Here is an 11,604-nt window from a genome sequence, read left to right as displayed (position 1 = left end):
TGGCAATAGCACAGGTGGCTGTGAGTGCACCAGACTCCCCTTACCCTCCTTCGAGCCTATGGATTAATGAAATCACGGGTTGGTTTGGGTTGAAAGGGACCCTAAAGATGGTCCGGAGGGGATCCCATCAGGCTATGGGACACACTGGTGATGCCGGACCCTAAGGATCATCCCGGGTTGATCCCACCGGGGGATGGATGAGACCTGCCGGCGTTGCCGGTGGAGGGGAGGGGGTCTGAAGGGACGGTGATGCCTGATGGAGGGCGGCGGGGAGGGGACCCCTCCGGTGTCGGTGCGGGAGCCGGGCTGGCGCGGTCGGGCCGGCGGGGCGGTCCGAGGGGACGGCGATGCGCCGACGGGGGCGGGCAGCCAGAGCCCCCCGGGGCGGGCACGGGAGCCGGGGGGCCGCAGCCCGGCCCCGGGGCGGAGCGGGGCGGAGCGGCGCGGCCATCCGGGCACCGCACCATGGCGGCGGCGGCGGAGGAGCCGGAGGGGCGGCGGGGCCGGGGACCGCGGCCGGGACCGGCGCCGGGCAGCCCCGCGGGGCGGGCGGTGGGCGAGGGCTCGCCCGGGGGCGGCGGCCGCCGCGTCTTCAGCCCCGCTGGGGAGTTCCGCGAGTTCTCCCGGCGGCAGCTCCGCGACATGGAACGGCTCTTCCGACAGTGAGTGTGGGGCGCAGGGAGAGGGGGGTCCCCGGGTGGCAGCGCCGGGGCGGACGGGGGACCCGTCCCGCACCCACGACATCCCGGTTCCTGCACCCCCGGCATCCCGGCTTCTGGCAGGGCAGATGCCTCAGCGCCTGCCGCCCCGTGCCTGGGGGCGGGACCCCCCTATTCCTTGCGAGAGGGACCCCCATGCACCCCAGCCTCTTGCAGGATGGATCCTCCGGCTCCTTGTCGGAGACTCCCCCGCCCCAGCTGAGTGCAGCAGGGATGTCAGGGCACCTCCAATTCCTTGCAGGAGGGATCCCCCTCCTACCCCTCTCAGGAGGGATGCCAGGGACACCCCTCTCCTCCCAAAACCCCTCACAAGATTGGTGCCGGGGACACCTTCCCCCAGCTCCTTGCAGGAGACGTTCCTGTGCGCCCCTAAATTCTTGCAGAAAGAACCTCCTGTCCCCCATGAGAGGGTACCCTGGTGCTGAGGCCAGAGACAGGGGGCTGAAAGAGGGGACCGGGGACCCCCACATTCCCTCTGCCGCATCACCGAGGGATCCCACACCCCTGCAGCCCCCGGGGCCTTAGAGGCCAGGCTGGCGTGTCCTCAGCATCCCTGCCCTCGCTGCGTGCCACCACGCGTGGCGGAGCGTGACTCGGAGCACGAGCTCGGCCCCCGGCCCCTGGGACCGGGGGGAGCTGGCAGCGAGCCTCCAGCCCTGGAAATTTCCAGGGGGAGCCAGAAATCGGGGTGACTCCAAGCGTGGTCACGCTGGAATGCGCGGGAGTAGCCAGGGGCAAACGGGACAGCCCGGAGCATCCCCATGGATCCCGCGGCGCGCTGGCTGCTTTGTGCGGGAGGCGTGGAGACAGTGGGACTCCGGAAAGCGCGGAGATGTGGTACAGGCGAAAGAAGGCTTGGCTGCGACATGCCAGTGCCCCTCATCCCGTCTGGCACCGGGGGGCGGATCCGCGTCGGCGTCCTGGGTGGTCTCGCTCGGACACGAGCGGGGGGTGGAGGAAGCGAGGAGCTGGAGGCAGTGACCGCCAAACACGAGGCTGGGGGGCTGCGTAGGGTGCAGGCACACCCTGTCAGCAGCCCTGGCGGTGCATGGAGCCTCCCTGTTCCCCGTGCCTTGCTGGGGGGCTGTCACCCACCGCCAGCACATGGCAGAGAGCCAGGCGCGCAGGTTGCTGCGAGCCGGGCACTGCAGCAGAAGGGAGCCTGCGGCGGGGGCAGCGTGCTCGGGGTCCGCGGGGGGACAGTGGCAGGTCCCGGTGCCGGAGGCGATGGGTGGCCGTGCCGTGGGTGCTCCGGGCGCAGATGGCGGGGCGGGTGTCGGCGCCGCGCAGGCGAGGGAGCGGCGTGCAGAGCAGACGTGTTTGCCCTGACAGCTGCGGCGTCTCGCTGCAGCGAAAGGAGCAGCGCCGGGGCTGCGGGCCGCTGGGGAGGTTTGGGAGCCGGGGGGTCTCCCAAGGGAAGGATGCTCTGGAGCAGAGCCCTGCCGCACTGTCCTCGGGATGTGACAATCCAGCAGTAGAGGATAAAGCGATGCGTGGAAGGGTTTTGGGTCTGCACAGGGGAGATGGTGCCCCTTGGGAGATGCAGGATGCTGGCATCCCAAAAAAACAAGAGGAGAGAATTGAGAGCAAGGAAGTGCCCTGCATCTGGGGAGTTGGCTTGCATGGGATGAAGTGGGAAAGCCAGGCTGGGCAACTCACCCCTTGCAGGGAAGGTTTGTGTGATGCAGGATGGAGAAGGACTTTGGACAAGGGCATGGAGTGACAGGACAGGAGGGAAAGTCTTCAAAAGTGACAGAGGGCAGGGTTAGTTTGGAGACTGGGAGGAAGTTCATCCCTGTGAGAGTGGTAAGGCCCTGGCACAGGGTGCACAGAGAATCTGTGGCTGCCTCATCCCTGGAAGTGTTCCAGACCAGGTTGGACAGGGCTTGGAGTAACCTGGGATAGTGGAAGGTGTCTCTGCCGATGGCAGGGGGTGGAACAAGATGGTCTTTAAAGTCTCTTCTAACCCAAACCATTCCATGATTCTATGATCCTATGCTCCAAGAGGGGTATTGGAGGCAAAAATCATGTGTGGTCCGTGTCCACAGCCCCACTTTGAGAGTGATGGCAGCAGTAGGCAGGGGTGAGCAGGACCATTTTGGGGTCCCTGGCAGATCAGGAAGGTGCTGCTGGAGACACAGAGCAGAGAGCAGCACAGAAGGTACAGATGAGTCACGGACCTGCAGCATGGGGAGCCAGGGCTCTGCGTGGCTGCTGCAGTGACAAGATAGAAAAAAAAACCTCTGTCACAACGGGTGCAGCGTGTAGCTGCCCACCTACAACGTGTGGAGCCGTACAAAGCGTGGCTCCGTGCTGGCTCCCCATGGAGATCCTGCTGTGCCACGCCAGCGTGCCGCCGGCACAGCCCACGGTGCGCTGGCAGTGGGCAGGGGAGCAGGCAGCGGGGTGGCTGCGGGGAAGCTGGAGGGGACTGTGGCACAGCCACAGGCAGGAGTCTGAGGAAGGGCATTCCTGAGAGGTCCGTAGGTAGCATCAGTGAGCAGAGCTGTGCCCAGAGCTCTCAGCCAAGCCCAGGCACCTGGCCAGGGGTGGAGCATGGATGGCACAGGCTCTGGGCAGTGAGGGTGGGTCACCTGGAGGTGTCATAGTGAGGAGGAGGTGGTGACATGGGGAGCAGTGCCTGGTGGGCTTAGCCCCATGGCCTGTTGTCCCGTGCCGCAGCCAAGGGGAGCGTGTGCTCAGGCTCCTGGCAGAGAGAGCTGGCAGCAGGCTTGGCAGCATCCTGGCAGCTTCTCCTGCCAAGTGCCACACGGAAACGGGTATGACCCTGGAGAATGCTCCGGGGGGTTGTTAGTGGTTCAGCAGCAGCTTCCCTGTGGTCTGGAAAGCTGCCGGACACCATCAGTGCCCAAGGCCTTGCTGATCCCTCTGCTTCTCAGCCAGTGTGAGAGCACTCAGGGGTCTGCTGCTGGGGGTCAGTGTGGGGGCTGTGTGGGCTCTGCACCCCACGGTGATGTGTCAGGACCGTGCCTCCATCCTGCAGGTACGACGCAGGGAAAGATGGCTTCATTGACCTGATGGAGCTGAAGCTGATGATGGAGAAGCTGGGGGCTCCACAGACACACCTGGGACTGAAGAACATGATTAAGGAGGTGGATGAAGACCTGGACAGCAAGCTCAGCTTTCGAGAGGTGAGGGGTAAGGGGCTAGGAGGCTCCACGCTGGCAGGGAGATGTCCCCAGCCACTATTGGTGCTGGTGAGAAGGTGGGCAGTGGCTGTGGTGGCTCTAGGGTCTTCAGGGAGCCAATGCAACCATCTCCCCCCGCAGTTCCTGCTGATTTTCCGGAAGGCAGCAGCGGGTGAGCTGCAGGAGGACAGTGGGCTGCATGCCCTGGCCCGGCTCTCCGAGATCGATGTCTCCACAGAGGGAGTGAAAGGTGCCAAGAACTTCTTTGAGGCCAAGGTGAGGCAGCGCTCAGGAGGTTCCACTGCAGGACGGCGATGCACGAGGGCAGTTTGGTGCTGGGTGGGCAGGAGGTGGAGATGTTGGGGTGGGCAGGAGAGCTTGGCAGAGGTCACAGCTGGATATTTCCATGCTCAGGCACAAGCCATCAACGAAGCCAGCAGGTTTGAGGAGGAGATCAAGGCAGAGCAGGAGGAGAAGAAGAAGCAGGCAGAGGAGCTGAAGCAGAGGAAGGCAGCCTTCAAGGAGCTGCAGTCCACCTTCACGCAGTGACGGGGCCAGGCAGGACTGGTCAGCGGTGCCCAGGCTGGCAGTGCTGCCTGTACCACGTGCCAGCCGCGCTGGGAGCGATGCCCGAGCCATGTGCCACCTGGGCTGCCGGCAGGATCCCGGCGTGGGCTCGGCACAGCACCCACCTTGCTGGCACAGCCTGCTCAGCCCCAGCTCCCCCCTCCCCTCTTGCTGTGGTGTCTGTAGGTGTTGTTCGTGCCCCCCACCTCCCCAGCGTGCCCCCCACCCTGTTCCCTGCCCGCAGCTGCACTGGGGGTGGCTGCTGCTGAGTCCCAGGGGAGCCACGTCCAGAATGCCTGTCCCTGGGACACCTGTGCCTGGTTTGTTGTGTGTTGTGAGTGCACTGGGAGGTTTGCAGGGTGGGGGCTTGCCCAGGTGGCTGTGATGGGTGTCGTGGTGGCCATGCTGGCTCGGTGTCTGTTGGTATTGCTATGTGTGACACCAGTGATAAAAGCCATGGCAAGGACCGGGTGCTGGTAGAGGGGCTCTGTGTGTGAGTGTGTGTGTGTGGTGCTGGGGGGTGGGTGCCCACTCACCCACCCCGCTGGCATGGAGCCCCCCAGGAGCTGTGTCTCTCTTTATTTTAGTCAAAGACGTACAGAAAGGCAGCTGCTGGCTCATGGGGCTGTATTATGTTTCTTCATGTTGTGTTCAGCCTGGCAGGATGAGCATGGTGGCCACGAGTGGTTGCCGTTGGTCACTGAGGCTCTCGTGTTTGTGGGTGGCTGTAAAGACCCACATCTGTCCCACAGTGTCCCCCAAGTGGCGGTATAGGGGGTGTGTTATGGTTTTTTAATTTAATCCCAAATAAATATTATATTTCTTAAGTGCTGGTTGCTGGGGTGCAGTTGTGGGATGGGCATGTCTGTGGCGGGGGCTTGGGTGGGGGGAAGGAATCTGGGGAGTGGGGTGTGACCGTGGGCACCCGGTTGCCACCGCAGATGGTGGCACTGAACAGGGATGAGCCGTGGCTCATTGGCGTGGGAAGCAGCAGAGACCTGATCGGAGTGTGGGGGCTCTCCAAAGCCATCGGCAGTGCTGCTGACACCTGCGCCTGTCTCACCCTGTGGCACCCGTGGGGTTTTGGCTGGTCTTGGCCACGTCAAGAGTGAGATAAGGGGACCTTGTGCCTGGGAGTGTGGTGGTGTGAGGGGGGCAGTGTCCTGGGGCAGTTGGTGCTCAGGGTTGGGGGCAGCAGAGCTGCCCAGCACCTCACTGATGGCATCGTGGGTGGGGGGCTGCCCACCAGCTCTGCGCCAGGAGGGACCTTGCCCATTTCCAGAGCAGGGCCAGGTGTCCCCGCCGTGTCCCAGCATAGTGCCAGCACACAACAGGCAGATGTGGCCGTTCCCAGGTGGGACGCTGAGTGCGATAAGATGGGGCAATGAGGGGCTGAGGAGCCCCTGTGCCCCCAGCGTGGGACAGTCCCCACATGTCAGTGGCAGGCGGGGCCACTCCAAGGTCCCTGGCAGTCCGGACATCATAAGAGGGGTGAGCAGCCCCACCGCAGCACCTTTGGTCAGCACAACCATGCTGGGAGCCGTCTGTCTCGTCGTGCTGCTGGGCTACGGTGGGTGCAGGGGATGGGGAGGGCTCGGGGCAGCGGGGACAGGACCGTGGGGCCTGCCGTGGCCCTGGGCACGGGCACAGGCAGCCTCTGATGTCCCTTTGCCGGGTGCCACACAGCCTACGGATGCGGCCAGCCGGCCGTGCCGCCACAGCTGGGCGCCCGCGTGGTGGGCGGTGAAGACGCCGTAGCCCACAGCTGGCCATGGCAGGTAAGGGGGCACAGGGACGGGCATGGGGACAGGGAGGGGGACATTCCTGCTCTGACCCTGTGCCTCTGCCCTCGCAGATCTCGCTGCAGTACAGCCGCTCTGGGTCTTGGTACCACACTTGTGGCGGGACCCTGATTGCCCCTCAGTGGGTGCTGACGGCTGCCCACTGCATCAGGTGGGTGTTGGGGTGCTGGGGGCGTCTGGACCAGCAGGGTGAGGTATTTGTGGGGACTGACATGCCCTCTCTCTCCCTGGCAGCTCTTCCATGACCTACCGTGTGGTGCTGGGCAAGCAGGACCTGAGTGAGGATGACGAGCCCGGTTCTGTGGCCGTGGGTGTGGAGAAGATGATCGTCCATGAGAAATGGAACTCCTTCCTCATCATGTATGGGATGGGATGTGTCCAAGAGTGGGTGGGGGGCAACAAACCTGGGGACCACATCCTCATGGTCTGTGTCCCCCTGTAGCAACGACATTGCCCTGATCAAGCTGGCAGAGGAGGTGCAGGAGAGTGACACCATCCGTGCCGCCTGCCTGCCGGACGCTGGCAAGATCCTGCCCAACGACTACCCCTGCTACGTCACCGGCTGGGGACGCATCAGGAGTAAGCAGAGGGTCCCCAGGAGGGTGCCCAGGGGGTCCCCAGGAAGGGGGTGTGTGTGCAGGGTGTGAGGTGTGACTGTCCTTGCAGCCAACGGGCCCCTGGCTGACGTCCTGCAGCAGGCTCTGCTGCCTGTGGTGGACTATGAGACCTGCTCCCAGAGGGACTGGTGGGGCAGCAACGTGCGCACCACCATGGTGTGCGCCGGCGGTGACGGCGTCATCTCTGGATGCAACGTGAGTGTCACCACTGCGGCGTGGTGGGTGTATAAGTGGTGCGGAACCGTGGGCCCTCGGAGGAGAGGGATGGAGCCGTGGTGGTGGAGGCTCAGGAGGGATGAGGGGTGTGCTGGCCCAGGAGCAGTGGTACAGAGCATCTCTCCACGCAGGGCGATTCCGGCGGCCCCCTGAACTGCCAGCGCAACGATGGCATCTGGGAGGTGGAGGGCATCGTCAGCTTCGGCTCCGGCCTGAGCTGCAACATGATCAGGAAGCCGACGGTCTTCACCCGGGTGTCCGCCTACATCGACTGGATCAACGAGGTGGGTGCCCCTTCCTCTGCCCCCACACAGGGGCTGTTCTTGCCCCACTGAGGGCCTTATCATGACCCCCCCATGTCTCGTTGGCAGAAAATGAGTGCGAACTGAGGACGCAGCACATGGAGATACAACTGTTGAGCAAGATAAAAGCGGAAGTGCTGAGCTGGCCTCACTGGTTCTTTCTGGGGGGGATGTGGTGGGGCTGGGGATGCACATGCAGGGCTGGGTCTGGTGATGCCAACGTTCTGCTTGTGTGCTGGGGAAGGTTTCCCTATTGTGCAGTGGGGTTGGGCAGGGCTCTAGGGAGGTACATCCTGCAAGATGCTTCTGGTCCTCATGCCGTGGCTGAGCCAAGGGGCTCAAGGTTTGATGGGAGAGGGGCTGGGGTCTATCCAGGTTGTTCAGGGGAGCTCCAGGGAACCCAGCTGGCCCTTGGGGACAATCTAGAACACTTGATAGCTCCCAGGGTGCTTTAGGGAACCTCACTGGCACTGCCTAGATGAGGGCAGCTGACTTTCAGTGGGGGTCTTGAGGGAACCAGGTTGGATTTGGAGGACTTGAAACTCGAGTCTGACTGGTTTGGGAGAGGTCGGGGTGCCTGCAGGAACTCCGTTGGAGACTGAGCCCTTGCGACCTGTATGGCACTGCCAGCTCCATCTCCAGGACCTGTGACGTGGCCCAGGAGTGGAGCATCATGCCACAGATCTCCTTCTGTGGTGGCTGGAGGAACAAGGTGGGCGGTGGGCAGCTGACAGGACCCCCAGCTGTGGGGGTCCCAGGAGGAGCCAGGGCTGCCCTGGGGGAGACAGGGAAACTTTTCAGGAAGAAGGCAGCGTGTGGGTGGGAGCAGGTGTGAAGGGGCTGGCCAGGAGGTGGGGGTGGGTGCTGCACCGTGAACCCCCGAGCAGAACCATCCACCACACCATCATCCCAGCCGGGATCCTCACGGAGTGAGGAGGAGGAGAAGGAGCAGGAACGGACGGCAGCACCTCAAGCTCGGTGGGGGACGTGATGGACGGTGCCTGGTTTAGGAGCTGTGGTGCCACTGGAGTGCTGAGCAGCACCGTCACCAGCCCAGAGAGCAACACTGGCACCTGCACCGGGCCTGGGAGTGCCAGCACGAGCCCTGGCACTGTGTGAGCCACATGGGGACTCTCCAGAGACCCTCTGGCACTCATCAGCCTGACCAAAGGTTTAGCAGGTGAAGAGGGGTGCGGGGAGGGAAATGGTTTGGATGGACAGGAAATGTGCTATGGCAAAGGAACTGTAGGGATCACCCCAAAGGCTATTAAAGGCCTGCCAGTCAGATGATGTGTGGAGGTGGCTGCTCTGCACAGCAGGATGGGGCCAGGTGCTCGGGACATTGGCATAGGATTGGCAGCAGGATCTGCTCTCTTGGATGGAGAGTTCCAGGCTGTCCATGGGAAGCTGGGCAATGTGGGGTGCCCCTGTCCCCTCTGCATGTACACACATGTCCCATGGGGAGGGTTGTTGGGGCTGGGAGTGCAGAACCCTGGTGTCACAGCCTGTTGTATGTGTGCCTGTGCATTGTGTCCCATCCTCAGAGGGGGTTTGGTGGACACAAGAGCCCTGGGCAAGGCCCCAGAGTGCCACAAGCCCTTGTGCTGGGGCATCAGCCCTGCCCCAGCCAGCCAGCCATGGGCACTCCCCTGCAGTGGGTGTCACCCCAACAACCAGTGTCCCCTTGCCCAGGAGGAGGTGGAGAGTTGTGGTCCCTCTGGGTGAAGAACCTTTTTCTAACATCCAGTCTTTCCTTGGACACAGCTCCAGCCGCTCCCCCGGGTGCTGTCCCTGTCACAGAGAGCAGAGATCGGAGCTGCCCCTCGAGAGGAGCTGCAGCCTCCAGTGAGGTCTGATCACAGCCTCCTCCATCTGAACAAACCAAGTGACTTCAGCCTCGACTTTTAATCTCTAAGGCTGCATAGAGTTTAATGCGTATTTGTTATACTTACATGTTAATTGTCAATTATTGTTATATTCTGTTCATACGCTTTATAACTGACACATTAAATCTACAAGTTAACCTAGGGAAGTGTAAGCTTTATTTTTGGTAAATGTGTAACACCTTATATACACTTTATAGGATGTGTCCATTATTAAGTATTTAACAATACGGGAGAATAAGGGGAAGTTTAAAAGAATACAGCAAAACTTTGTGAAGTTCATCACTTTTACTTCCCTGTTGAAATATCAGTACTCATACAATCACTTACATAAAAATTACATCTTAAAAGTGGTCTTTACCCACTCCTGGAAATGAGAGCTCGGGGCACCTGCGAGACATGAACAAACTCCCCTGACACTGAGCAGCATCCTGATGCTGATGGCACAGAGCCATAGGGAAGCACAGCCCTGGCACACGGTGCCAGTCCACATCCCGGGCTCTCCTCAGGGACATCCAGCACTGAAACACAAGGAGGAGGGAGATGAGCAGTGGGGCCCATGGAGTAACCCCAAAAGAGCATTCCCCCATCTCTCCCTGAGCCCCCACTGTTCTCCAGCTCCGCCACACGCCCCAACACCACACCCGTGCCACTGCAGTGCTCCTGCTCTGCTCTGGCCTCCACCAGGGATGTCCCAGGAAGGGACAAGCCAACTGCAGTCCATGTCATGGAAGAAGGAAAAGGACAAGACTGAGCCATCTCTGCACAAAGCCAAGCACCAGCTCCCAGTTGGGGTCCCTCCCCCGCCGTGTAGCCCTGGGAGAGGGGCCCTGAGGGCACAGACACGGGGTTTCCCTGTCCCTGCTCAGCCTCGTTCCCATTGGTTGGTTTGTGTTCCCTGCGCGGGCAGAAGGACCCTTGGTCCCGTGACTGGGACAGTTCCTGAGCAGAGCTCCGGCCATGCGGCTGGAGAAATAAACATCTCTCTGAAACATCTACCAAGAATCTGTCTGTCCATATATATTTCTTTTCCACGGGACTCCTGGTTTGATACATGCGTGTTACAGTAATCCCCGCTGTAACAAATGGTGGAGATTTGTGAGCAGAATGATCCCCGATCCCTAAGCGACTGATTTGTGTGAGTAAACCCTGGAAACTTTGGGTGCCTCTTCTTGGTTTTGTTTTGCTATTCCATATCTAAACTATGGAGGAACTGTGGGAAGACTCTTGGCTCTCAGAGCCGCATATGGACATTTATCTTAAAATGATTCTTGAACAACGATTTGTAAATTTTAGCTTGATTCAAGCTCAAAAAGAACTGAAACACTTCCTGGCATGGTTGTTTAAGAATTTTTTCTATGTTTCTTGGGATTTAATTCTTACCAAGGACTTTTGGAACACCATTTGGACACAGTTAATTTTTGAGTCAAACTATATGCCGATGGAAGAATATTTTCGTGAATATTATTTAATTACCAAGACTGTTGAGCAATGTCAGCTGTGTCTTGGCGAAGGGAAGCCTGGCGCAGGGACCGTGTGGCCCAGGCCACGTGCACTGAGCGCTCTGCGAGCAGCAGCGAGGCAGTTCCCGTGCCACATGGGAGCCACGCGAGCCGCAGTGTCGGTGGCGGAGCGAGGCGCGGTGGGAGCAGCGGGACCCGGCGGTGCCCGCCCGGCTGCGCGCAGCGCGTGGTGGAGCGAGCCCCGTGAACGCCCAGCCGAGAGGGGCGGCGCGCGGGCGGCGGCTGGCGGCGGTGGCGGTGGAGCGGAGCCACGCCCAGCCGAGACACGCACTGGAGAGGAGCGCAGGGGAGTCGTCGCTCGGGGGCCCAGCCGAGACGTGGGTGCAGCGCCTGGCATCGGCAGCGAAGCTGAGGGCAGAGGAGGCGACGCACGGAGAACGGAGCGGTGCGGCCCGGCCTGGCCCGCGCAGCCCCGAATGCGACCCCGGGAAGAGCGAGCAGGCACCAGCAGCTCCAGCAGCCCCAGCAGCTCCGACAATTCCAACACGGGAGCGACCAAAAGAGAGAGCAAAGACACAGCGAGACAGAAAACAGCAGCCACTCGGAAAAAGGAAAAGATCATAGTAGCTAAGATCTTAGGGATAGTAAAATGGTATAATGTTAAGCAAAACTACGATTTTATAACAAGGTGTGACAACCAGCAAGACATATTCGTGCATAGAACTGCTATTAAAAAGAATAACCCTGAAAAATGCATCCCAAGCTTGGGAGATGGAGAGGTGGTGGAATTCAAAATTATACAAGGTAGAAAAGGGTTACAAGCATCGCAGGTCACTGGGCCTGATGGTGTTCCTGTAAAAGGCAGTATATATGCTAAAAATCATAG

General features: G+C 61.0%; 2 protein-coding genes across 3 annotated transcripts; both read left to right on the top strand.

The window, feature by feature from the left end:
- Positions 1-449: 449 nt before the first annotated feature.
- Positions 450-5,262, top strand: EFHD2 (EF-hand domain family member D2). The gene is made up of 4 exons (XM_032131593.1): positions 450-662; positions 3,724-3,871; positions 4,010-4,144; positions 4,283-5,262. The coding sequence occupies exons 1-4, from the start codon at positions 466-468 to the stop codon at positions 4,415-4,417; spliced, it is 615 nt and encodes a 204-aa protein (XP_031987484.1). The 5' UTR covers positions 450-465; the 3' UTR covers positions 4,418-5,262.
- Positions 5,263-5,774: 512 nt separating this feature from the next.
- Positions 5,775-7,470, top strand: LOC116454692 (chymotrypsin-C-like). Of its 2 annotated transcripts, XM_032131592.1 has the most exons (8): positions 5,775-6,005; positions 6,122-6,213; positions 6,291-6,388; positions 6,472-6,597; positions 6,680-6,816; positions 6,904-7,049; positions 7,202-7,354; positions 7,442-7,470. In XM_032131592.1, the coding sequence occupies exons 1-8, from the start codon at positions 5,966-5,968 to the stop codon at positions 7,457-7,459; spliced, it is 810 nt and encodes a 269-aa protein (XP_031987483.1). In that variant the 5' UTR covers positions 5,775-5,965; the 3' UTR covers positions 7,460-7,470. The 2 variants fall into 2 exon arrangements, with proteins under 2 accessions (XP_031987483.1, XP_031987482.1); XM_032131591.1 differs by lacking the exon at positions 7,442-7,470 and having other exon boundaries at positions 7,202-7,435.
- Positions 7,471-11,604: the final 4,134 nt, after the last annotated feature.

Source organism: Corvus moneduloides, chromosome 22, assembly GCF_009650955.1.
Source record: "Corvus moneduloides isolate bCorMon1 chromosome 22, bCorMon1.pri, whole genome shotgun sequence".
NCBI lineage: Eukaryota > Metazoa > Chordata > Aves > Passeriformes > Corvidae > Corvus > Corvus moneduloides.
This window is presented reverse-complemented; position numbering and strand designations above follow the sequence as displayed.

Coding starts and splice junctions, on each gene's coding strand:
- EFHD2 (XM_032131593.1), top strand. CDS start 466: ATGGCGGCGGCGGCGGAGGAGCCGGAGGGGCGGCGGGGCCGGGGACCG. Junction 663..3,723: donor ATGGAACGGCTCTTCCGACA/GTGAGTGTGGGG, acceptor TCCATCCTGCAG/GTACGACGCAGGGAAAGATG. Junction 3,872..4,009: donor GCAAGCTCAGCTTTCGAGAG/GTGAGGGGTAAG, acceptor CTCCCCCCGCAG/TTCCTGCTGATTTTCCGGAA.
- LOC116454692 (XM_032131591.1), top strand. CDS start 5,966: ATGCTGGGAGCCGTCTGTCTCGTCGTGCTGCTGGGCTACG. Junction 6,214..6,290: donor CCCACAGCTGGCCATGGCAG/GTAAGGGGGCAC, acceptor CTGCCCTCGCAG/ATCTCGCTGCAGTACAGCCG. Junction 6,389..6,471: donor ACGGCTGCCCACTGCATCAG/GTGGGTGTTGGG, acceptor TCTCCCTGGCAG/CTCTTCCATGACCTACCGTG.